General features: G+C 41.6%; 1 protein-coding gene across 2 annotated transcripts in view; it reads left to right on the top strand.

Moving 5' to 3' along the window:
- Positions 1–7,942: 7,942 nt before the first annotated feature.
- The window catches only part of tesk1b (testis associated actin remodelling kinase 1b), a 28,749-nt gene continuing 11,478 nt past the window's right edge, over positions 7,943–25,213 (top strand). The window contains exons 1-3 of one of the 2 annotated variants that reach the window (XM_032583395.1): positions 7,943–8,187; positions 8,807–9,430; positions 24,971–25,092. In XM_032583395.1, the coding sequence (XP_032439286.1) occupies positions 9,239–9,430; positions 24,971–25,092 (314 nt within the window). In that variant the 5' untranslated portion in view covers positions 7,943–8,187; positions 8,807–9,238. Of the gene's footprint in view, positions 8,188–8,797; positions 9,431–24,970; positions 25,093–25,213 lie in introns of both variants that reach the window. The other variant, XM_032583394.1, reaches the window with a different exon arrangement.

Here is a 25,213-nt window from a genome sequence, read left to right as displayed (position 1 = left end):
GCATCCCTGAGAGGCTTTACTTGGGCAAATAGACGACAAGGAAAATCAAGTGTTGCTGAGAGAACCAAAACATAAATGCTCTGTCACAGGGGAACGCCCCAGTCTTTAAAAAAAAAAACAAAACACAACACTAACATATCCCGATCCCTGCCAAGTGAAGAAAAACAGTCTGATCACCTGTAAGGCGAAACCTGAGGCTCGCACGTCTGCCGAGCGTGTTGAGACAAGAGGGGAAAATGGAGGAAACACTCCATCTGCAGGGTTTATGTCCTGGAGCTGCAACAGAAAACGCTGCTGTACTCCAACTCCTTCTAGTTTCAGGCCGCGCTGCGTTTGCACGGAGTGCTGCATGCACTCCTGCATGAATCATTGAAAGCTTTATGAATGCGTGCCCTCAGGTTAGAATGATACAGGATCAGTGAACAACAGCAGAATGACTTCAGGCACTTTTGTATTGATTTCTGCCTTGCTGTCTGTCTGCTGATGGACACTGTACACCCAATGTTGTGACGCTTTGACGTCTGCAGCACAAACAGCAGTGTTTGAAATGTCGCAGCGCAAATAATAACACGGCTGATGATTTTTCTATCACCTTACCACGTGCAGCAATAACCGCACATTTAATTTTCCTAATGAGTTCAACATCCAAACCCCGTCTGCCTCCTACTTCCCTCTGAGTGGGCCGTAATTTAGTTTTACTGTTTGTTTGGAGCTTAAATTTCCCTTTCATCCACTTTACAGCATCTTTAGTCTTCCCCCAGAGACCCAAGCAGTCTGACTTGTGGGTCTCCTGGGGGAGGAAAGTCATTCAGGATCCTCAGATTCTTCCTGTAGTAGTGTCTTCAAATACATCCTAAAATATAGATTTAAGGCGTTATGATACTTCTGAGTTTAAAGGTTAATGTAGCTGTCTTTAACCCAATGCTAAATTGAATTAACCGACATAATTGTAATAGAAGTTGCTTTTTTTTTTTTTTGCAACTTAACTAATATTATATTATTTATTATAGATCAGATTACCAGAGACAACCATGAATTTAGTTTTTCCTTCATTTCTTTAAATGTAGTATTTGAAAGAAACAAACACAAAAGCTTCAGCGAGAAGGTTTAGCAGACAGCAAAAAATAATTAAGTATATAGTCGTGCCATATTTATGGTGAGTCAGTTGGGTTTGTGTGTTGTTTTTTTTAAAGTCATAATGACAATAAAAACAACCAAAATTATCGTGATCTAAGGTTTTTATAACATACAGTTTTGGCCTGCACTCATAGCAACAAGTTGATACACATGAACCTGCGTATTGCTATCATCTGCGATCTCTTTGCTTTTAATTGATGCGTTTCTAAAAAGTCTGTGAGTTTGTGAGACTCCTGCGTTTTCCTTCTGGTTCTGGCTGATGAATGTTGCTGCATTCACAGAGGTGGAGAAAGCGGAATGATTATCAAATTGCAGTTTTATGTAATAAAAGACATCCAAGTGATTGGAATTGCCCATCAGCAGTGTTCAAACTCCATTTGAGAAGTGGAAAGTGATGGTTTCTGTTTGAAACCGACCAGCATTCGCACCACAACTGACAGGAAAATTGTTAAAGATGCAAATAAAACCCGCAGTGTGCCACAGCCGAGCTATAACACTCTGTGGAAAAATGCGGCGTGGCTGTTCTGAGATGCACGAGGACGAGACGCTGCCGGGAATGACTCGCCAAAAGACATCTGTTGCTATGACGATGCCGCAAAACAGCCATTTGCAGTGCGACAGACAGCACAGCACTCAAAACTAGACTCAAAAGTTTTAAGGCTGGCCTCAACCGTAAATGCTAAATTTGAGTCAGTATCTGATGATAAAAAAAAAAAAAAAAGTGAAATATTTCTACTGTGAAACATGGAGGTGGATCATTGATGGTTTGGGGGAGTATGAACATCAAAGGCTCTGACTACAAGATCAGCACTGATAGTAAAATAATGACGTCTTGATGTGGAACCACCCAAAAAACTACAGGAATTTGGGGGTTTTCTTTGCCAGAACTGGTAGAAATCTGAGAAAATAAAATATCTAATCCACAAATACAACAAAAGACTTCGAGCTGATGTTGAGATGGATCAGGAACTGAACTTGGTAAACTTTAGACTGTCATTATGACGTTAAAAAGATAAACATGATGTATTTCTCACCCTTGACAATAAATGGCTTCACCAGAGCACTAACCAAGAGTGGAAGAAAAGTTTTTGTATCATCGTTCATATTCTCTGAAAAATATAACAAAAACCTTTTTAAAAATTTTGCCTGTGAGCACGTATGGTAGACTAAACATTTTACTTCAGGACTAATATAAATAATAATATTAATGTATATTAATATAATAATATTAATGTTTATCTTTTAAGAAACTACAGCCCAAAAACATGACAATAAATGTATTTATTTAATTGGATCAATTAGTTTAACTTTCTTCTTTTACTTATCTGATAAGTATAAAAAAAAAACATGTTTCTCTTGTTATTTTGTGTAATCTTTTATTTTCCTCACCTTTTGAAACACTTTAATATAAACGGCCACATGTGTATTCTCCACTTATTGCACATGTTCTTTCTTTGCCTACAGTCAATGCTTAATGAAAACATTTGTCCTTACAGGTGACCCGTTTCTGTTTTCTGACCGCCAGATTTCATTGAGTTTCAGGAGGAAAGAGAGACTGAGGAGGGTTGAGGGCTGGAGGGGGTGCAGTGGCCCGTTTGGTGACCCTTGCAGCCCTCCTCCACTCCCCGTCGCCTTGTGCTTCAGGGACCTGTGTGCAGGCACATAATAACAGCTGCTGTGCTGCAAGAAGCCAATTATTACAACTCCCTGCCCCCACCTGGCAGGCTGTAAGGCCGGGTGTGATCGTTAGGACCCCCAGTTGAGCTTTGATGGGGGTACCATCAGAGGAGGAGCTGGCTGCTGAGGTGAAAATTGGCCATTTCAGAAGGTCAGATCAGTGTTGCATGTTTTATTTACGCTCAGCGACTCCGACTTCACGGCAAAACCACCCCGAAAATATCTTAACGTAATCAGAAATGGGCACCGTCTTTCAAGAGTGGGCTATCGGCCTAGAAGAAGTGGGATTAATTTATCGGTAGGAGTGTTAATGTTGAGCAGAATGAAAGCAAAGCTTGTGTGTTTAATGTATTCCTCTTTTGGAGGTTGATCTCTCCCATGAGGACGACCTGAGTGGCTCAGGTGGAAGCAGCAGGACAGCGATTATTGATCCTCCTGCTATAGAAAGACCTCTTCAGCTCTTCCAGCAGGGGGTCGCCGAGGCAGGAGCCAGAGCCTCATTTATCACCACAATTCACCTCGCTGAATAAAAATCCATTCCACATTAATTAGAGTCTTCTCTGCTGGATTTGTTTCCGTCTGCAAACAAACATTTTACCAGTTGAGTTAGCTGGTCGTCGCTTCCTTGACCCACAAACCATGACGAACACAAATTATATATCGACCCCGGTCCTTGGTCGGTTTTATTGACAGGACTCCCAGTTCGTTTACCAGGATGTAGAAAGGCTTTTGTTGAGCGTCAAAGAAGGCTTAGCTGATTATTGAGAGGTAATGGTGGGTGGTGGAAAATTTACCCTGGAGGACCTGAACTCAAGCGGAGGAGATTAAAGAGACACAGCTCCGTTTAAAACATCTCCGCTCCATTAGATTTCTGTTAAAGCAATCAGAGAAAGGAAAGGAAACGCCCCAAAGATAAACGTTGGCAAAGACCGAATGAAAACAGCAACTTGCAAACATATCAATGTCACAAACTGTAATGTATTTCACCGGAACTCCAGGCGACAGATCTAACCAAAAATGTGCATAATTGTGACGAGGAGGGAAATATGAAAAGGTCAGTAGCCTTTGTAATCAGCTTGCATGAGTCGATACTTTAGATAGGTCATGAATTTTTCAGATGCAAGATGTTTGGAGGTGTCTCTACCCGTTTTGTACATTTCGACACTGAAATTGTTCCCCAACGAAAGAAAAGACAAGTCTTTGAACAAATTCTCAATGGGATTTACGTCTGGACTTTGACTAGGCAACTGTAACGCATCACTATGCATTTTGTCAAAGCCGCTGCTTCAGCCTCCACCCAAGTGTTAAGATGTTTGCAGCTTCTAATAGATTTCGTTTTTCCATTTTTGCCATCAACTTTGACCAACTTCTCCTCTTTCGGCTGCAGAAAATCTTCCTCCCCTCAGCTGGATGCTGCCGCCGCCATGTTTGGTCGGGTTTCCACCACTGATTTAGGCCGAAACACAAAACACCATTTTGTATTCGGGCCGAAAAGTTGAATTCTGGTTTCATTTGACCTGAGAGCTTTCTCAGTCCCAACCAAATCTATTGAAGTTTGTGGTTAAAATGCAACAAAATATATTAAAACATCAAGAGTTATGAATGCTTTTTTAAAGCTTTGTTATGTTTTCTTCATTACAGTCATGCATGACAAAGCAGCACAGACAGGTCAGCCCAGGTCTCCGCCATGCATGACTTCTTGCTCATAATCCTGCCAGAGAGACCCAGGTTGAACTCATAACACACACAACACGCCGCATGATGAATAAGTGATCGTCGCCTCTAAATAATAAATAGCAATGATTATTATCAGTCACCTCTGGAGGTTTTTTTCCCCCTCCTGTGGCTTCTGGACAGATCCAGTAAACATGATCACCCAGTGACCGACATGAACCTCGTCCTGGGAGTCGCACTCCTCCAGCCCGATGTGTCAAACACTCGCAATATTTATCTGGGAGGCGTTAGGCGGCGCCTCGTTGTTTAACTTTCTTTTCTTTATGGCTCAGAGGCATCCATCACCTCCAAGTGGAAAGAACTGTATTTGCAGAGAGCTGTGAACATTAATCTTCACGACTGAATGTGAACCATCCTCTCATTTCGTTTTTGTCTGCAGGTGTTTGTTGCCATTTGTTGTCAGTGTTCGCTTGGTTCTTTTCAGCTACAACTCCAGACACCAGCCACTTCGCTTCTGGTTCTGCTGGAGGTTTTTCCCCTGTTGAGAACAAGTGTTTCCTCTCCACTATCCCCCTGTGCTTCTCCAGAACGACAGCTTGATTTGATTTGACGCAGCCTTTCGGTTTTTGTTGTAAACAGATTGTTGAACTGCATTGTAACTACGATTGCATTGGTGTGATTGGAAATCTGGAAGGATTTTAATTGATTTCAACTGAATATGAATTGGTCGAGTGTTTGTGTCAAAAAGTACTTTGAGATGAGATGTGTTTGGGGGAAAGTAAGTAAAGCTGAGATCAACTGAATTACTAGCCGACCTGAGTCTTAAACGATGCTTTCCTCGTTTCAGATTACCAAAATTATTATCTACATGCTGGATAACATCAAAATTAAGAAATGCGAGATTAGCGTGACTTTAAGCAAATTTGGAAAGACAAGATTATGATGTCATGGCTTTGTGAGCTTCTTAATTCACAACATTTAGAGTTGTAAAGTGTTCATACTGAAGTCTGATTACAGTCACATTTAGTAGTATGGACAACCACTCAATAAAAATATTGAATTGTTTATCACTTCCTGCTTGTTAGAAACATAATGTCTGACCATTGTTAAAGGAGACCTTTATGCAAAATTCACATTTTGCACATTCTTTGCACTTCCATCTGGGTCTAAAAACAACCCAAGCGAGCGCCGATGATTTGTAGAGTAATTGGACTAATGTCTCAGCCAGATCTAGAGAAACTCATTCATGCCTTTATCTTCAGTTGCATTGATTGCAACATTGTTAACATTATAACATCGTTATAATGTTAACATTATAACATCGTTATAATGTTAACGATGTTATAATGTTAACATTATAACATCGTTATAATGTTATAATGTTAACAATGTTAACATTGTTAACAATAATGTTAGCCACTGACTCTAACAATGTCAGTGACTAACAATGTCAGTGGCTAAGCACCACTGAATGGCTTAGCATCACATACATCAAAGATCTGCTGTTGTTGCATCAACCTTCCACACCTCTCAGGTCTTCCGGTTCTGGTTCTGCTCTGCGTCCCCAGAACCAGAACCAAACGAGGAGAAGCAGCTTTCAGCATCTATGCACCACAAATTTGGAAGAAATTTCCAGAAAACTGTAAAACAGCTGAAATACTGCCTTCCTTTAAATCTCGACTAAAAACCCACCTGTTTAGGATTGTATTTGAAACGTAATCAATTACAAATTTATTGATGGAACTTTAATTAATGTCGTGTTTTGATTGTTGATTCTATGTTGCATTGTGTTTCTGTGTTTGTAATGATGTAAAGCACTTTGAAATGCCTTGCTGCTGAAATGTGCTATACAGATAAAATTTGATTGATCGATTGATTGGATCAAGATAGACTTCATGTTAATTGACTGAATGTAGATAAGAGGCTGAATGTGATCGGATTTCAGCTGGATCTGTTTGTTTTAGTGCAAAGTAACATTAGAGAACGTTTCACAGGGATTCGGCGCGATGCAGATCAGTGAAGCTGAAGTGAATTTCCTCTACTTGTTACAGATCACAGCAGCTCAGTTCAGGTCTTTCCTTTCGTCCACGCCACACACAGAGCCTTTTCATCTGTTGAACAGGACATGATGAAACGCACATATTCTCTTAATCTTTGATGGTTCAAAGCTCTTTGGGTATTGTTTGAAGATTGCAACACTTTTATTTTCCTTCTTTAAAGCAAAATATGTTTTTGAAGTGTGTTGTTACAACAGGTTTTTCACCACTGGTCTTCTAGATAGTTATCTGTGTTTTAAATTCAGATTTCACAATAAGCGCAACGGAACAAATGCTGGGTTAGTGGATGGAAATATCCAATTAAAGCAACGACGGATTCCTTAAAGAGAAAGTTCAGGGTTTTTTTCTTTTTTAGTTTCAGTCAAAAGGTCATGAGGGGTCACTGTCTTTCATACAGCAGACACAGCTGGGAGAATTACTGTGTATTTTTTTTTTTACATAAAATTCACAGCAGATGCCAAGTAGCTCACATGTGTAAAGAAATCCACACAAATATGGCCATAAGTGAAGCTAACTGTAGTAAAGCGGAAAACGACAAACATTATTTATTGAAGATATAAATAAACAGTTAAAAGACATAAAAATCAATTAAATCTGTGGATTTTTACCATAAACCAATCACCAGCAAGCGCTTCTTGCAAGACATGTGATAGCATAGTTAAAAAAAAACATATTCAGAAGAACTGTTCACGAGTTAGGTGGCATTTGCAGAAAGTTTTGGAGAGCAGTAGAAAACATTTTCCACGAACACAGTAATTCACTCAAACCTCTTCACACCCACTGCACAAGACTCCAGTACCGAAGGAAGACCAAGCTGGAGCTAATTTACAGTTTGAAGCTGCAGAATATTTGGAATAACCCAACAGAGTTTAACATTTCAAGCTGAGCTCTCGAAATGTGGCGGATCACGTTGTTTTTAAGAATCCAAAGATAAACTGAGGGAGGATTTTCCAGGAAGACAAACACCCCAAAAGACACATTCAAAAAAAAAAAAAAAAAAAACTCAATTAGTTTCGGAGAAAATACAATGTAGCTGCTAAAGGTAGGTGAGCAACACCAAGAGCAACGTTGTCTTCAAGTTGCAGTTCCCCAGATATTTAATAGCGGTTTACAACTAGTACAATATCAAGTGTCCTTTGGGCTCGAAGTAGCCGCATTTACAGCACATAACTTCGGCTGGCTGTGCTTTAAAGTGGGAGGGATATTAAATAAAACCTGTTCAAAGCTGTGCAACTAATCTCTCTCTTTTTCTTTTTCCTTTTCTCAAATATTATTTGCTAAAGTCACCCAGCAGATGCACAGTGTTTGCAGCTAATACTCCCGCGGGCCCCACAGGTGCATTTTTTGTGATGATCACGTGTGGACACGCCCCGCCCCGCCGCCCTCCATTAAAACGCAGCAAAAGTCGTCGCTCCGCTTCCACGGAGCAGTCAAGCCGACACGGAGAGGGGCCGACGCGGCGGAGCGGCGGAGAGCGGACGTAAAACGAAACCAGCGCGTCCTGCGTGCGTGCAGGAGGCGCTCCGGCGACAACATAAATTAGTAACGCGAAGCTGCTGGAAACTGGACCAAGAAGCCCGAACCGGGCGGGACTCGGCGGACGGACTCTGAGGATATTTTTCTCTAGAAGAAGGCCAGCCAGGTAAGTCGGTTCTTCCTCTGCGGGCAGCCACGCGTGTCTCCGCTCCGCGCCAGGGCGGTCGTGCGTCAGCGAATTTTTTTTTTTCCTTCCCTGCTTGGATTATAGACTCTGAAGGGCGTGCGTGGACTGCGTGACAGACGAGCCCTCGAAGTCCGCTGCACTCTGGCGTCCATAATTTACAAGCTGCAGTCATGCTTAGGGGTGTCAGTTTTTCCGTGTGGCCTGCAGACACGTTGAAATCCCCACGTAAAGTGATTGACTTTTTAAAACCATTAGTCAGATTGAGTGGTGCAGGGTGAAAGTACGAGCAATGATAAGTGGAAGGATAATATTAATGATAAGTGGAAGGATAATATTGCTCTTATCAGCTTCTTTCTTCCTCTTTAATTTTGGAGTTGCGCTTATTTGCATGCAAACCTCTTTTATTATTATTATAATGATTTTCTTGCCCAGTCTCTATTGAGATGTAGATCATCACCCTGCAGGGATGGGTTGGCGTTTTTACTGACGGCTTGCTCGCATCACTACATGATTTAGTGAATTAACGCCTCTTGTGGTGTGTGTGTGTGTGGGTGTGTGTGTGTGCGTGCGTGTCCGCCCCCTTCTTCAGCGCGAATAGGCTGCAGCAGCGCCAGCGAGGCGGCTCGGTTGCACGCTGGACATTCAATTGGTGGAACCAGGGAGGGAGCCCCGACCTTTTCCACTGCAGGAAACCCGACAGAGGAAGCAGCAGCAGCAGTTTCTGCAGCAGCGGAGGGCCTGCTCTGCTGCACGGCATGAGGGACTGGCTCAGCAGCAGGCACCGCTGCAGCTGCGCCGCTCGCTGAAGGCGGACACGCTGCAGGAATTTGACAGAGAGGAGAGGAATTCGGTCGGACCGGTCGCTGACCACAGCGGCGGCGCGTTTCCAGGGCTTCTCGTCGCCATTCCTCCTCCCGGGGCCGGAGGGGGAGCGCACGCCGCGGCCCCTCGGCTGGCTCGCTGTGGAAATGTAAACACAAGTCGGGCTGGATTGTAAACCACGCACTCGGTCACACCTCCTCCGTCAGAGATGGAGACGGAGAGGGTCGACCCGGAGGAGCAGGAGGGAGACGCCGAGCCGCCCATGCACAGCGTCCACGGAACCAACCGGATCCGACCGTCCTCCTACCGGGCCCTGCGCAGCGCCGTGTCCACCTTGGCCCGCCTGGACGACTTCAGCTGCGAGAAGATCGGGGCTGGCTTCTTCTCCGAGGTGTTCAAGGTGAGCGAGAGGAGAGCGCACCCTTTTCCTGAGAATCAGGGCGGGTTTCGCCTCACATCCTCATTAAAACTCAGCTTTATAGACATAATGCACTCAACGTTTACCTCTTTAATCGAAAAAAAAAAAAAGTTTTTTGCATGCTTGTAAAGGGAACTTTTAAAGAATAATTTGGCTTGTGCCCCCCAAAATTGGAAAAACAGTTTAAAAGCAGTTTGTTTCCAGCGATTTACATTTAAACCTGTAAAAGTTGTTTCTGTATTTGTTGCTGCGCACTGCCGGTCAGCTGGTTGAAAAAAATTAGATATAGAAATGCACTGCTCCGACCAATCAGAGCCAAAAGGAAGGTCTTCCTGTCAATCAACCTCATGTACTCACTGCTAAAATGTGCTAATGGATGAACACCCTTTATCCGCTGTCGTCAGTGGCTATGCTAACTAGTCTTAGCATTCACAACATGATCTGCTAATAGGAGGAAAAGCTGTAGCAAAGAGCACGGGGCTAAGCAGCTCCACACTATTGTGATTGACAGCGCTAAGACCCGCCTCCTGGCTCTGATTGGTTGTTTCTAGTTGGCACTTGGGGCAGTAAAATATTTACAGATAATCTGTGAACTCTTTCTCACAGATTATCCATCTCATACCACACAAAGAAAGGTGTGTGAGTTGGTAAGGAATGCATTCATGCTGGAAGATTTATATACAACTTTATCATATGTGATAAAGTTGAAAAACTTGTGGTATAACCAAAGTCACGACTGTACCTTCATGCACCACATGTGTCAAGAGGACTAGGTTTGAATACCGTCTCTGACTTTTACACCCTTACTTGATGGGTATGCCGTTCACCCACCTTCCTGTTTTAAACTGTGGATGTCAGGACAGCCATCTGAAACGCTTCCATACTTTTGACAACACCTGACATCAACCATTAAACTATTGTACCGCTTCGATTATTGTGTATATGACTATAGCCAGCTAGCATTGGCCACCGCTGGTCGATCCTCACACATCATGCGTCTCGTACCTTTTTGGTTTGATACCGCGCTACGGCTTTTCAAACATTTATCCAGAATGTTTCGTCTCGCTGCCTGCAACCTTTTCTGGCTCTGTTCCTTTGAATCTGACGATTGACAACAGACTGAGCAGCATTGCTTCTCCTCCATTGTCATGTTGTTTGTGTCTCATGCAAACCACGTTACTTTACGTTGCCGTTATAACAAGCCCACCCACACTGAAGTGGCACTCAATTGTAACAGAAAATGACCCAAACCAGTCGCTTGGGTTGACTCGTACCTTGTAGTACTCTAGTGGTGGGTGCTACTCGACTAGAGCAGTAGACACTGAAACCCAGTAGGGACTAAAGGGAAAAGAGCCAAGAGAATACATTTTTGTCTAAAGATGCTGTTTGTATGGACATAAGCCTTCGAGTCAAATGCCATTCAGTATCTGCCAAACTGACTGCACAAGTAGCAAATGCTACATCACAAAAATGGGTATGCGTCAACCACTGTGCACATGTGCTTCTGATATGAGATGCATAACAGCAGGAATAAACCAGGCGTAACACTGTTCTGCCCCTCCCCAACATGTTGCTTTTTTTTCATCCTTCCCAAAAGACACAAATTTGGTTGTTTTGAAATATTTTGAGTTATGAAAATTGCGGGCAGTCCTGGTTTGGAAACTGAAGAAGCATCAGCCTTATGAAGGTGATATTGATTTAAGACAGTTGGTAAACTATGAGAAGCATAATTACTGAGCCAGATTGGGAACCCGCCCACCTAATATGAACTTTTTATATTTTTTATACTTCATATTATGTGCATATACTCAGTCTATGCAGAGTAAAACTGTAACGGTCAATGTTGTACAAGCGGCAGAATGGTAAATTGCTTTGTATTTATTTTTAAATGTAAAAAAAATTGGATTATATTGTACATTTTAATTTAAAATACATAGATTGTAAATACAGTGAAACCACACTATTATTATTGTTATTTTTTTACCCCAAATTACCGTGGGAATCTCACATGCCTAATTAAAGTCATGCGTGTGTTTGACTGTTTGACCAGGCAGGCTGAGGTATTGACCTGCTGTCATCGTTATTGACCAACGTGAGGTTTCACGTCGTGCGAAACGAGTGTTAACTATGGCAACCACTGCATTCAATACCAAACATGCGTAAGAAGGGGAGCAGTGGTTAATAATTGTTTCTGAACAACGTCCCATTGAACATTCATCATACATCAGTTGTCACACGATGATATTTGTGGTGGTTTTTTATGTGTGTGTGTGTGTGTGTAACGTGACACGGTCTGCGCAGGTAGATCATGCGCGCGTGTGTTTGTAACTCTACGCCTCGCTCTCTGTGCGGGCCAGCGGCCTGCGTCCTCCGCTCGACATGCTTCTGCTCACTTCCATAGGAGCCTAATTGCCGGGAATGCCCCGTTAATAACGGCGTTAAAAATGGCGCGTTAACAAAGGGCGGCTGACGAAGGGGCGAGCTGGGTCACCTGAGAAGCGATTAAAAGAAATGAAGCTTTTGAAATGCCTCCAGTTTTTATTCATGTCAAGTCTGCAAGACTTGAAGAGGTAGAGAAAAAAATATTTTTAAAGGTTTTTAAATGATTCGTAACTTAGATTTTTTTTTTTTTTTTTACGCAGTTGGTATTAGAAAATAGTCTTTGGTAATGTTCAGTAGATAAATCTTTTAGACAATGTCTATAACATCACAATCATATTGCACATTACATGGAGCAATGCACTCATGTAACGGATGCCAATAAAATCCTTGAACAGATGGCTCTGCTCTCATTGCCATGTTCCATGTACATTTTAGCTTCTCAAATGCAAAAGCAACATGTCATTGCAGGGTTTCCTCCAGGAAACTTGCTAAGCCTGGTGGTTGGGCGCTAGAACAGTCATTCATCATGTTGTGTTTCTGAGTTAAAAAATGTTTAAAGTTGACAAGAAATTTGAAAATATCACCTGATAATAATCTGTTAGTAGAAAATGAATACCTGAACACCAACTATATAGTCTTAAAAAATGCAAACATTTTAAAAAGATTTAAATAAATAAGCAATGATTAGTCTGGTGGCCCGCCAGGCTTATAATACACTGAGGGAAACCCTGCATTGAAATGATGTGCAAACATGTCTATTTATTAGGGATAAAACAATTACAATTAAGGTAATCTGAATACAATGGAGCTTTGTTTATTCTAAGATGAGATAATATTTCTATTCTTTTAACTTTTTTTCCCAAATTTTATTATTTTTAAATAACTTTTGATGCTACATATGTTCAGACTGAATAAAAAAAGACCCGCCTAATTTCAAATTTTCATTGTGAATGGGGTTCTAACAGGTTGTTTAGCATTAAGGCTCAGAGTCTCGCTTGTACTTGTTGCTATTTTTTCACATTTCGGCACTATGGATCCGCAAACTTTAATATCATTAACGTTTTCTTTGATAAGCCAACAAAAAGCAGTGCCTGACTGTGAAATGTCAGTAAAGTTTTCAAAATATTTTGCATGTAAAAACCAGAAAAGATTGGCGTGCCTCTTTTAACTGGATCTAAAATAAAACCAAGTGGACCTGATTGTGACCAGAAGTTAACGTGATATTAGTAAAGTGTTCACCTGTGAGTAACTGGATCTCGACGTAAATGCGCACCTACATTCAAAACACCCACCATGAGTGCTACTGCCATGGTCAAACAGGATGGTGGCAGTATCATCCTGTGGGAATAACCTCTTGTGTATAAACGCTAGTTTCTTCGTCTGACCAGTTAATCCATAAAATTTTAGCATTTATAAGCTTGTAATGTTCATCGAAGTAATGAGGGGAAAAAATCAACATGGTGTTGACTGGAAGATTATCTTTGCAGAGTCTTATTGATGAATTTAAAAGGAAGCCACATTATCTTGTTTCTCTGTTTTCGCCGTTGTTTTTATTGCACAACGCGTTTGCTCATGCTGATTTTCTATTACGGTGACTCGTGGTTTTTACTGCACGTGGCTCAGTGCATGCATCTCCCTGTGTTTAAAGTTCAGCATTATCTGGTGATGGACGCGAATAATCAGGGCTGCAGAGTTATAGTTGATGGATTTGTCTCTTCCCTTTTGTAAATTGGCATTATTTTTGAATGGCCATGGTTTAAACAGCTCCCCAAGAAGATTTAGACACATTTAATGTTTTAGACACATTTAATGTTTCTAATCTTCATGATAAATGTAAGTGTTGTGTGATTTTTCTGCTCAGGTTGCCATCGTCTTACTGGTTAGTGTTCCATTGTGTCGTTGGCACAAAAGTATGTCAGTATGTCTATATTTAGAAGCGATTTCGTTAGAGACACAGCATCTTGTTTAATACAAAAGTGTGCTCTGCATGCTTTTGAAAATTATACAGAAAATGCACGGTGATGGAGAGTCCCTGGAGGAGAAAGTGGAGAATGGGTGCTCAATATTTTGAGATTTCTTTAGCTGTTTTTCTAAAATGAGTTGTTCCTGAGTGTGTCGTACCAAATCATATGTTGTCAGATGGGACTGTCTTGTTGTTCCCTATTTTAATATCAAACTTCTTGTATTTGTTTGTTTATTTATGCCCATATTTAAACCTCGTTTCACACAGAATTGGTTGCTAAGGATGGGTGAAACTTGATTCTTCCATTTTAAACAGACTTTTTGGTTTCTTGTCCCAGTTCTCCTTTCCGTCTGAGGCCGCTCCCTCCGCTGTGGCCTTTGAATTTCTAATGAACATGCAAATGCAACCATGTTTACATCTGGTTTGTCAGGTTGGCGCTTAGCTGCCCTTTGATAGCGCAATATAAATGCAAAATTGTCACCGCGGCTGTCGGTTACCTTTTTTTTTTGTTTCTTTAAAAAAAAAAGTTTGCCGACACGCATGACTGGACGGTTGCTGCTGTATCCTGGTTGAGTTTGGAGAAAATGGGCTCGACTGTGTTGTGCAGAACAAACTGTCTGAGATGGGTGTTGTTTTAAATGAATTTAGGCTCCACTTAATGTGCAGGATGGCTGCTTTGAAATGGATGCTCTGCACTTGGTTACAGAGAGCCTGGCCTCCCGCCTTGTGTTGCTGTCGAGCTCCAGTTCTGAGTGCAGATCAATGGAGGATCGCTGCAGGCGGACGGGCAGCTGTTCACCTCATCTGCGTGCAATTGTGCAACCTGAGGGGACGGAGGCGGCGGGGTGGAGGCATTAAAAAGTAGGGGAGGAGAAGGGAGACAAATCCTTCAGGTGCTGTTTTTGAATATTCTCCAAAATGTTCCAGTGCTTCTCCTCTCATTTCTGCGTCAGCCTCTGAAACCCGGAGCTCCAAGAGCAATAAAGCCGCATCAGCCCGAAATAATTTTCGCCATCAGTCAGCAGTTCAGATAAACTCGCAGGATACGATTACATGTTCGCCGTTTTACAGGCCTGCGAGTTTTACGAGGAACAACTTGGATCAGTTTCTAATTGGATTACTGTGTTATCGCGTCATGTTGGAGCCCTTTCTCCTGATAATCGACGAGATGTTTGCTAATGCAGAGATAACACCTGCTGTCGATGGAGCTGTTGCGTAACAAACCTCCTGACGGATTTAAGTTTGGTCTTGTTTGCAGAATTTACTGGACCACCATAAATCACTTCTTTTTTCTTTAAATGTTTTCTCATGGGTTAAAGTCTTTCAGATGTTACCACTGGGCTTTCACATGCGCTCTTTTTCTCTCTATAGAGTTGTATTTGCTTAAAATAGCTTTTTAAAGAAAGCTGTGTTAGCTTCTGTGTGTTAGCTCTGCAGTAGCGTTAGCTGCCTTAAAATGTCCCTGATTGCAGCTAACGCTAATGAAGACGTTCGTCACAAGTTGGCTAATTTGTTAGATAAAGGTGCAAAATGTTATCTTTATAGTGAAACTGATGCAACTTGAGTTCAAGCTAGAGCTGCTTCTTCAAGCTAACGTATAAATGGTCACAAACGAGCTCCTCTCTCTCTACGATGTATTGTTGAGTCATTAGTCCAGTGGTAAAACGATGCTAACAAGATGGTTTTACACGAAACGTAGATTTTTTTTTCTTTTCCACATTTCTAAATTAAGAATAAACATTTTTACACACAAACACAAACCAAAAGTTTGTATTTGTGTGTAACTGCTCTGCAGTTTTGGCGCAACACTCAGGAGGAGCACAGAAAATGTCGCGGTTGGACAGCGGCAGAGTTTGGGTACATAAATGTTCCAGCTGTTTGTAATTTACCAATATTTTCTCTTTCTGTGAATGTATTCCGACATAAATCTGTAAAAATGGCCGTATTGGGCGGCGTGCGGCTTAGCGGTCGAGGCTCATCCTCAGCGCGGCCCTCCAACATCGCAACCTTGTGACCTTTGCTGCATGCGTTGATCACCACCCAGCTTGGCTGTTTTTTTTTGTGGTTTTTTTATGTAAATGTAATGTGGCAGCAATGTAAAGCCCATTGCTGCCACAAAATCTTACAAAAAAAGACAAATTACACTGCCTTCAGAGTTGACCATGCATAAAACATGTTTACATTTAGGAAAAAGGCGTTGCATTACTATTTTAATTATTGTACATAAACTGCTACATAATTGTAGAAGCTATTTTTTTTAAAAACTGACTTTCACACAAATGTTTTCTCAACCACAAACCTATTTAAAAAAGTTTTTCTAAGTGTCAAAATGCCCCTAATTCAGTTCTCCTTTTTTTAGTGCCGTTTAAACCCCACATATTTTTGCAATTCCAAAAAGCTTACTTGATAGAAAGTACGTGCAAATGGCTGCAAGAGTTCATTAAAGGCCAAGATATCTTCAGACATTGTTTTGTGGGTTTCTTTTTTCTTTAGTCCAATGTTACGATTGCAGCAAATATATGCATTTGTCAGCACATCAGCTGAAACCTGGTGCAGGGTTATAATTATAGCTGAAATAAAAGGCCTCGGGGCATTTTGCTGTTTCCCGGATCATGTTTTATTAGCCCATATTAAAAGGGAGCCAAAAAAGCCCCATTCATTTTCAGTGTAACGGTTTTTATGGAACATCCAGGACCTCATAAGCGAAGACTCTTTGAGGGGGCTTCAGTCGGTTTCTTCTGAGCTCTTCGCCCAGCTTTTGCTTCAAATTCATAATGATGATAGAAAAACGTCGGCGAGGCCCAGGGTTGGGCCTCTGCTTGTTATCTTTGGAGGCTGCAAAGCACAGAAGAGAGCATTATTGTAATGACAGGCTGCAACAGAGATGGAAAAACAACCTTACCAGTGGCTCAGTTCTTCTAAAATATGATCTGATGATGAACTGGAGACGAGGAAAGGGATAAAGATGGGATTAGTGCGACAGAACACAGTGACCATGATTGAAAACCTTAATGTCTGCATGTCAGCTGCTTGTGACGGCGCAATAATGTGGAGGAAACGGGTCGCCAAACATCTCTGGTGTCGTCGCCTCTGTGGGTTTACAGATCCCGGTTATACGGCTGCACAACATGCCACAAATTAACCATCGACTTTATTAGATGTGACATTATCAGCTTCAGATCTACTAGGTTTAATTTCCTTGTTTTTGTTTTAGGATTTGTGCAACTCGGATTGAGTGAATGATGGGAACTACGAAAGTAATAATTTTCTGACAGTTGATGAGCTGCCCAAGGCATCAATATTTCATTCATCTGCTTTTTGTTTTGTTTTTTGTCTTTTTGTCTGTGGAAACTAAATCACAAACACAGCGACACTCCCCGAAACGATAGAGATAATGATTGTTTTAGAAATGAGTGCGGGAAATCACCCAGCGGGACAAGTTGAGATTTGACCAGTTCGTTGGAAGAATTTCAGCTTGGGAGGAATCCGTCGGCAACAAAGGAGCGACTAGGAAAAGCTGATTCTCAAAGTCGCCGGCGCACAAAGCGCCATCCGTCAGAGGCTGTCTCCTGCGCTCCATGATCGGCTTCCAGCGTTTGGGATTTACGCGGCTGCGCTGCATTTTGGGTGTTGGTGTTGCAGAGCCTGTGCAGACTTGAACATCAGAGCCTGAGCCTAGCGCTAGCTCGTCTTCTTATCCCGCTCTTTTTGCTGCTGTTGGTTGGATCCTGCTTTGCTGCACAGCCATCAGGCTTTGTTTATGTTCTGCACTGTTGCACAAAACACGAAAGCACTGAGGGGCCCAGAGCGTGTGCCTGTCTTTACTTGAACCTTTATGTTTTTATGTATTTCTACTGGACCAGGGAGTAAGATGGTTTGTGCAGCTATTGCCCAACACCCATGTTTTCCTTTCCGTCAGTGTTTTTCTAGTTTTATCTCCAGAGATGGTTGATGTTTGTTTACGTCGGTTCACAATGAGAGTTTCCTCCCACCCACTTGTTAGCAGTGCTGCAGTCTTTAGCTAAACCTCAAGGAGGACCACTCCCCTGTGAGGAGAGAAACAAATGGCCCATGGTGGCGTCTGTGTGGTGAAATGCGTTTATGATGGAGCCGAGCTCGTTTGTTTTCTGTCCCGTTAGCTTTAGAATCTGATTTATGAAACGTAAAAAAAAAAAAAAAGACATTAATTCAGACTGGTGTGAGGGACACAAAGTAAAATCTCATCACCTTTTTAGATTTAGAAGTCAGTCAAGTCAAAATTGTAATGTTTTTAAAGGAAAAGGAATAGTCTATGTATAAAGCATGACTGCATGAGGTAATTGGCAGTTCAGCTCATGTGATACTGTAGCATCTGCAGCTCAAGCTGTAATCAGTTCAGTAATCTTGGAATAAACTTTAAACATTTTGTACCTGTTGGCGTCGTAAAATGTCCTGTTTGGAACGCTGTTTAAGATCAGGGCTGTAGCTACCAATCACTTTAACAATCGATTATTCTATTGACTATTCATCAAGTAATCAGATTTTGTAAAAATTGCACATGGTACAGATTGTTCATTTAACCACTTTAGCCTTTCTATACAATATTAGAAATACATTAAAAGATGCATAAACAAACAAATCAATTCCTTTTTTAAAAAACATATTGCATAAAATGCAATAATATAGTAATATTTTAGTAAATCTGAAATGAATGAAACTAAAACTATCCCACTTGAGGAGTTTGGCTGTAAATTAATTTATAAATTGTGTAAATTCATTGTCATCTTAAAATCTATACATTTGTTTTGTAAGATTTTTATCTTAATTACCACTTTGAATATGTTCTTTTCAGCAAATTGCCTTTTTTTAGTCTATATTCTATAGTTGACACTTAATCAATTACTAAATTAGTTGACTATTTCAGTAATCGATGTACCCATTTACTCACTAAACACCCTAGGAACCTACAAGACAAGGAATCGTGAGCTTTGTTTTCTTTTTAAAAATAGTTTATTTAATTGTGTTGCATTATGGGTAATAAAATCTAGCAGCCAAGAAGTGATTTACAGGCAGCGTGCGAGCAGGAATGCATGAGCCACCGATGACTGAAAAGGTGAGCTAAGACCTGTTGGCACATGCGTTCATGTTGACACATCCCTTTAAGCCTTCTTGTAATTGTTCCCATCTCTTTATAATGACGTGTGTGACCAGACTGCCTTTGTTGTTTTGAAAAGTCTTTATCAGACACAATAAAACGGCTAAAATGATTAGGCGACGTTAAAAAGAAAAAGTAAAACAATGTAATCACAAGATCAACAAAACACATTAGCATCAAACTTTTTTTTTTTTTTTTTTTTTTTTTTTTACATTTTTAGTCGTTTTTAGATTAACCTAAACTATGAAAAGTGATAAATGTCTGTTTTGAATTATTACTCTCAGCCATTCTAAGTTTTTAACATTTTTACCACCTGCTGAGTTTTGTTGACTTAACAAACTGTTGCCTTGGACTCCATGTTTCGTCCATAAGGAAGGATGGAGTCGTTCACTGTGCCGTTTGGGTGTGTTGTCCACTACCACAATGTGACCTCTGACCCCTAACAGAGCCAGCGCTCCCTGCTGATTGGCTGCTGGAACCCCATTTCTCCGACTTCCTCGTCGTCTCGCTCGCCTGCATGAAAACACGCCGGCACATTTACGTGCCGCTTCATGCTTAAAGTGAAAGCAGAATTTCAGGCGGAGTCGCCGACCTGTTCGGGGAATTGGGTGATTTTCTTAAAATTTACAGAGTGGGCGGAGTCTCTCCAAATTTTAACAAACTTTTTACACACAGGCTGTAAGGGAGGTTCGTCATTACTTCACCGCCACAATGCTTTCCAGCTGAAACTTTACAGTCGTGTATCGACTGATGTACGACTTCTGCTGCTGTTTGGGAAGGGAAGTGGTGCAGAAAACATGAAAGCCACCAGGTTTCCAGAGCTGACCCTCTGCCAATGGCGAAGTCACTGAACTGTGTGTGTAGCTGGTTTTCTGGTCACACTCAACCACACTTTCTTCCCTCCGCGACACCAGCGAAGCATGCGACGTGCTCAGCACACATGGTTTTCTTATTTATGCTGATGGTTGCAGTCTCCCCTGCAAGGTGAGAGCACAGTGTGTGGGTACCTTTACACGAGGAAATAAAATTATTGCACAGATTGGCTAAAAATCTGCATGAATGGGCAAACGGCTGTAAGGGATTTAGAAAATGATTTAAATTTGTCGATTTTTCATTGTTTAAATGAATTTGAATGTTTTTTTTTTTCAATTATTGTTAACCCCTAATCCTTTGCAGAAACCCTCTTGCAATGAACTTTTATCTTAGATTTTTACGCTTTTTTCTCTCTGCATTTAACAATTTAAAGAGATGAAGTATCCTAGAAACTGGTCACCATTTTAAATATTATTTTCAATGTATTTGCCTACAGTATTTCTGTTTTAAACTTTTTTTTCCCCTCCTAGTTCAATTGCTGTCTTATTGAATCAGTCATCTCATCGTTTCAGCAAAGAGGTTTTAACTCTATTTCCAGCTGACCAGAAGTGAGAGCACTTCACGGGAAGAAGCTCATTAGTTCAGAAAAAAAACATTTCTCACTATGACTCTAATTGAGCATCAAAAACTCCATTAGAATCACATCTATAAAAGCTTTAATGCATCCCTCTTGTGAGCGTTCTCCTCCCGTCTTTGTTTTGGGTCTGTTCTGTTCGCGGGGCCGCTGGCTGACGAGCGCGCGGCGCCCGTGACCTTTCGTGCTGCTGACGGCAGCACTTTACAAGGCAGAGTGTGTTTTGGTGGAGAGCTTAGGGGTGTGTCTGAACTCATGTTTGTGAGCGAGAGTGAAGCATGGGTGTGTGGGTAATCGCTTTACGTCGCTGGATGATCCCAGTGTGGGCATTCCAGCGGCGAGTCGGCGGCCGTGACCATTGAAGCGCTGGGAGTGAGACGTGTGGAAGAAACGCCACAAACGCCGTGTTTTCGTTTTGCTGCTGTCTGAAAGGCCCGGTACTGACCGCCACGTTGAGTCGGGCTGTAATGATGACGAGCGAGAGCCTGTTTGTTTGGAGGCTAAAATCTGTCGGAACAAAACAGCTGGGTGGAATGAGGCTGCCTCAGCATTTGGCACATGTGTGCGATGCAGCCAGTCTGCAGGGTGAGTCACATTGTGGCGGGTTGTTAATCCCTGGATTATAGATGAGCATGTAAGTATTTCTACAAGGAGGTGTGAAGACAGATGTGGGCAGGGAATAGAGGGCAAACGGGATTTTTAGCTGCAGAGCTGCAGGTACGGCACCTTCAATGTAGCATGAATTCATATTCAACCCCCGTTTCCTCCAATACCCCTAAATAAAATGTATTGCAGCCAATTGCCTCCAGATGTTGCGTAGTTAGTAAGTAGTCCGCCTGTGTGCATTTAGACTATAGTATAAATCAGTTTGTGAAGTATTCAAAGGTTTGTTAGAAAACATTAGTAAACCAACAGGAACAAGAAAATTGGAACAGGTAAAGATTGAAACAATTTAAAGACGTAACGGTTTAAAATAAAATTTACAAAATTGTTTTAAATGGTTATTCAGTGGAGGATTCTCAGTTTTTTGTGGATGAATGATTGGATGTACAGTATGTTTGTTTAGCTATGTTATCACTGTTGTGAAAGAAATTGTTTTATTTTTTATGTAAGAAGTAAAAGAAAAAGGCAGCAGGATTAAATAAGTTTATACTTCTGCCTTTTGTCTTTTCAAACAAATGTGTATTTTTAAAAAAATCATACTATTTGAATTGTGAGTGTGAATATGTTTGAGTTTCCCTCCAGATTTATTTGTTTCAAAGTCTTTAACGTATGGTCCAAAGACTGGTTTACTTCAAATACATGACACTTTTACAGTTTTGTTCTGGTACTGGTCCCAGTACAGAGCCTGGAGTCACGCCAGCTGTGACTGAGATAAATGGAGTGATGCAGCCTCCTGTTTTCATACGGCTTACTACCACAAAAACCAGCCAATTTCATGGTCTTTACTGATATTGTGATGCTTTACAGAATCTCTAACAACTGTTGCAAATAGCATTTAGCATCTAATGCCATTTTATTTTAGTCTCAGTCTGTTTTGTTTAGCTATTGCCATTTAATCTATACTATTTGCACTTCATACTAGTTCAATGTTCTGTTTATCACATCTGTTTACAAGACACAAACGTTTGCACTTGTAACGTGTGAAAGTTCAAGGTGGAGGAGGAATACTTACACTGCAGTCTTACCCACCTCCCTACAAACGTGATTCATTCTGTAAGTGCAGTGCAGAAATTAGTCCAACACTGGCTCCAGTTCCTGCTTCATTTTCCACCTGAAGAGAAGGCGGCTTCATTGCCCTCAAGTGTGATTTGCATGCGTGTGTTCATGCACATCCTGCAGCTTGACTTGGAAGGCTGCGATTTGTCGTCGTCCTCAGAACAAACGATGTCCTTTTCTTTTGTGCAGGCCTGCGTGTGTGAATATGCGTGCGTGCGCGCGAACACTGATGCAGGACTCAGATCTAGGCCAGTGTCACGGCTCGGAGGCTCTGCTCTTTGACCCTCATTCACCGCCGCTCCTTCATTACACACTCTTCCTTTGCTAATGAAGGCGCAATCCGAAACCCTGCTGTGCCCCTTTGGCTTTATTATTAGCATGGAGGAAATTTGGTATACAGTCAAGCATTAAGGTCACAACTCCTGATTTCTGATGTAAATAACGGTTTGTTATTAGCAGCAGGGCGGACTTCTGTTATAGCAAACTAACATCGCAGAAGAGATTTAGTTTCTCCTTGAAATTAAAACCCAAGTTGAGTTTTTTTTTTTTTTTGTATCCTTACCTCATTATTTTTGAAGTAGTTTAGTATTTTGCTACAAGTTTGTTCAAATGCTAAAATAAAAGTTTGTTGGACTTCTTGAGGATGTTTAACCTTTGACCTGGAAAGGATCCTTGGACTCTCAGGTATTTATCCTTTTGTGAGACTGTTTACATCCTCTGTCCTGCTGGGGGGGTCACATGTGGGTCCCTGACCTCTGTGCTCGTCACGTCAGTCATCAGGGCTGAATGAGTCGAGGTGCGACTGTACGTTGGACCGAGAGTGGAAGGGTTCCAAGACCACATTGTTAAATTTTAATTATTTATGGATCTCTGCAGGAGCCGCCGCGGTGTCGAAATGCGACCCGAATGTTGTCATCTGCGCGGTTCCGAGGGTGTTTGGAAATCCCTCGTGCGTCCAAACAAGTCTGCTGTACGAGGCAGGAAAACAGAAACGGTAGTGGCTGTGTGGACACAAACAGATCGAGTGACTAATTCACAATTTCCATTTCATATCCATAAACAACCATTTTGTTCCACTGTACTGAAACCATTGGTTTATCCTCCGCGGTATTGATTATTTCTATTAAGACAATTATTTACTGGTGTATTCTTTGGTTATTTGTTTTTCCAAAGTATTTACGTTTACATCTATTTTGGTTCTGATCACATTTGGACCCACTATTTTGGTGAAATCTGACTTTTGACACCTGATCCAAGCAGAATGACTTTGAGCTCCATCTTGGAGGTAAATACTACAAATTTAAATTTTCTCCCCGGCATATTAGACCTGAAGCAGTATGACATTCTCCGTGAACAATGAACTTGAGCAAAAAAAAAAAAAAACGTTATGTATTCTGTTGCAAATGCAAACAACAGCAACTCTTTCAGCCAGCTGACCAGCAGTAAACAGCAACAGGTGCAGGGAGAAACAGCCGGATAAAACGGGTTGCTCCAGGACTTTCTCATCTCAAAGAACTTTAATCAGTGGGTTCAGCGTGAAATTGTTGCCCTGATGAATCCCTCTATACTTCAGCAACGACCCGTTCTCAAAACCAACCACTGAAAACAACCAACACTTTAAAAGTATGAAGATGTAAAACCCCAAAATGAACAGCGAGCCTGTTAGCTTAGCAAGGCTAAAACGGCTGTTATGATTCAGTAAACACAGAGAGGATTGTTGTGCCATAAATTCAATTAAGTAAATTTTGCAATAAGAGGAAGACTTGATTTTCCTGTTTTGTAAAACAAATCTTTTACCATCCAGTCTCTGTAGTCTGCAAGGCAACCAGAGGAAAAAAGTTCTTCCCTGCAACTTTTTTCTTTATTATAAATTGACTCATTTTAGACCAACTTGAGTGTAAGTTACGTTTCCAGGCTGTAGAGGCCTTGTAGCTTCGCATGCTAACAGGTTGTATTGTTTTGTTAAGGTGAAGGAGACTTTCCTTCCTGGAATTATCTCTCCGGGAAAAAATCTTGACGTTGCAATTTTGCAGAGATTTAATTTCATCAAATTTAATGAATAAAAAGCTCCCTCTACTCTTTCTGAGTTAATGCATTGGTTCATCCAGTTCCTCTAAACTCCACAGCATGAATAACCAGCTGGTTCTGTGTAACCAGCTGGAGTGTTGGGTTATTCTCTTCACCAATCTATCAAACCATCTGTACTGTCGGCCCTCAGTTCATTCCGCGTTGAACTTCTCTTGATACAATTCATTTTTTTTTTTTTAGTTAACAGAAAACCTTTTCCACTGAAACTGAAGTGTAAAATGCAGCCAGTGAAGAGTTTACACGAATGCATGTGGCTCTGTTGGGCTGCTCTCACAGCTTTCCTCCTCATTTCTACTTGCGCTTCTAGTCTCGGGGTAAAAGAAGCAGCAACACTGACTTCTTCTCTCTGTGCCAAACAGTTCAGCTGTCACATCCTTCTGGCATAAATTTCTTTTAGAAGTCAAAATACATGCCAAGCAAATGCATGGCCTGGGAGTGCGGGGCGGGGGAGAGAAGGAGGAAGCAAGTCGCGTCTCCGACGTTGCCATACCAGACGGCGCCATCGCCATGACGACAGGTTTGGCCAGAAAGTGCAGCTGATGGTTCGGCCGACCTGCTAATGTTTCCTGGCCGGCCTCCAGAAATCGAGCAGCACAGAGTTTCCACACGCACGAGTTTGGGAATGTTTTTGTTTCTGTGTTTTTACTCTTTTAAGATCAGTTGGGTTCCATCTAGCGAACAGCGGGTTCGCACGAAGCAAAAGCGCCTTTTCTGACTGCTTCAACATTTCTCTTTGTAAATTTGGACATGATGAGGTTGAAATCGTCCCGTTTTGTCCCGTGATCCCAGGTGCAGCACCGCGTAACGGGTCAGGTGATGGCTCTGAAGATGAACATCCTGGCCAGCAACCGAGCCAACATGCTCAGGGAGGTCCAGCTCATGAACAGACTATCGCACCCCAACATACTCAGGTAACTCAAACGATGATCATCATACGTTTATATACCTGCAAATGCGTCACTTACAAATATTCTATTAAGTGTTGATTGAATTAGTCCTTGAAAAACGTGTGGTTTTGATTGTTTTCCATGT

The sequence above is a fragment of the Xiphophorus hellerii genome, chromosome 14 (assembly GCF_003331165.1).
Source record: "Xiphophorus hellerii strain 12219 chromosome 14, Xiphophorus_hellerii-4.1, whole genome shotgun sequence".
In the NCBI taxonomy this organism is placed as follows: Eukaryota; Metazoa; Chordata; class Actinopteri; order Cyprinodontiformes; family Poeciliidae; genus Xiphophorus; species Xiphophorus hellerii.
Note: the sequence above shows the minus strand (reverse complement) of the source record. Positions and strands in the feature narration are given on the sequence as shown.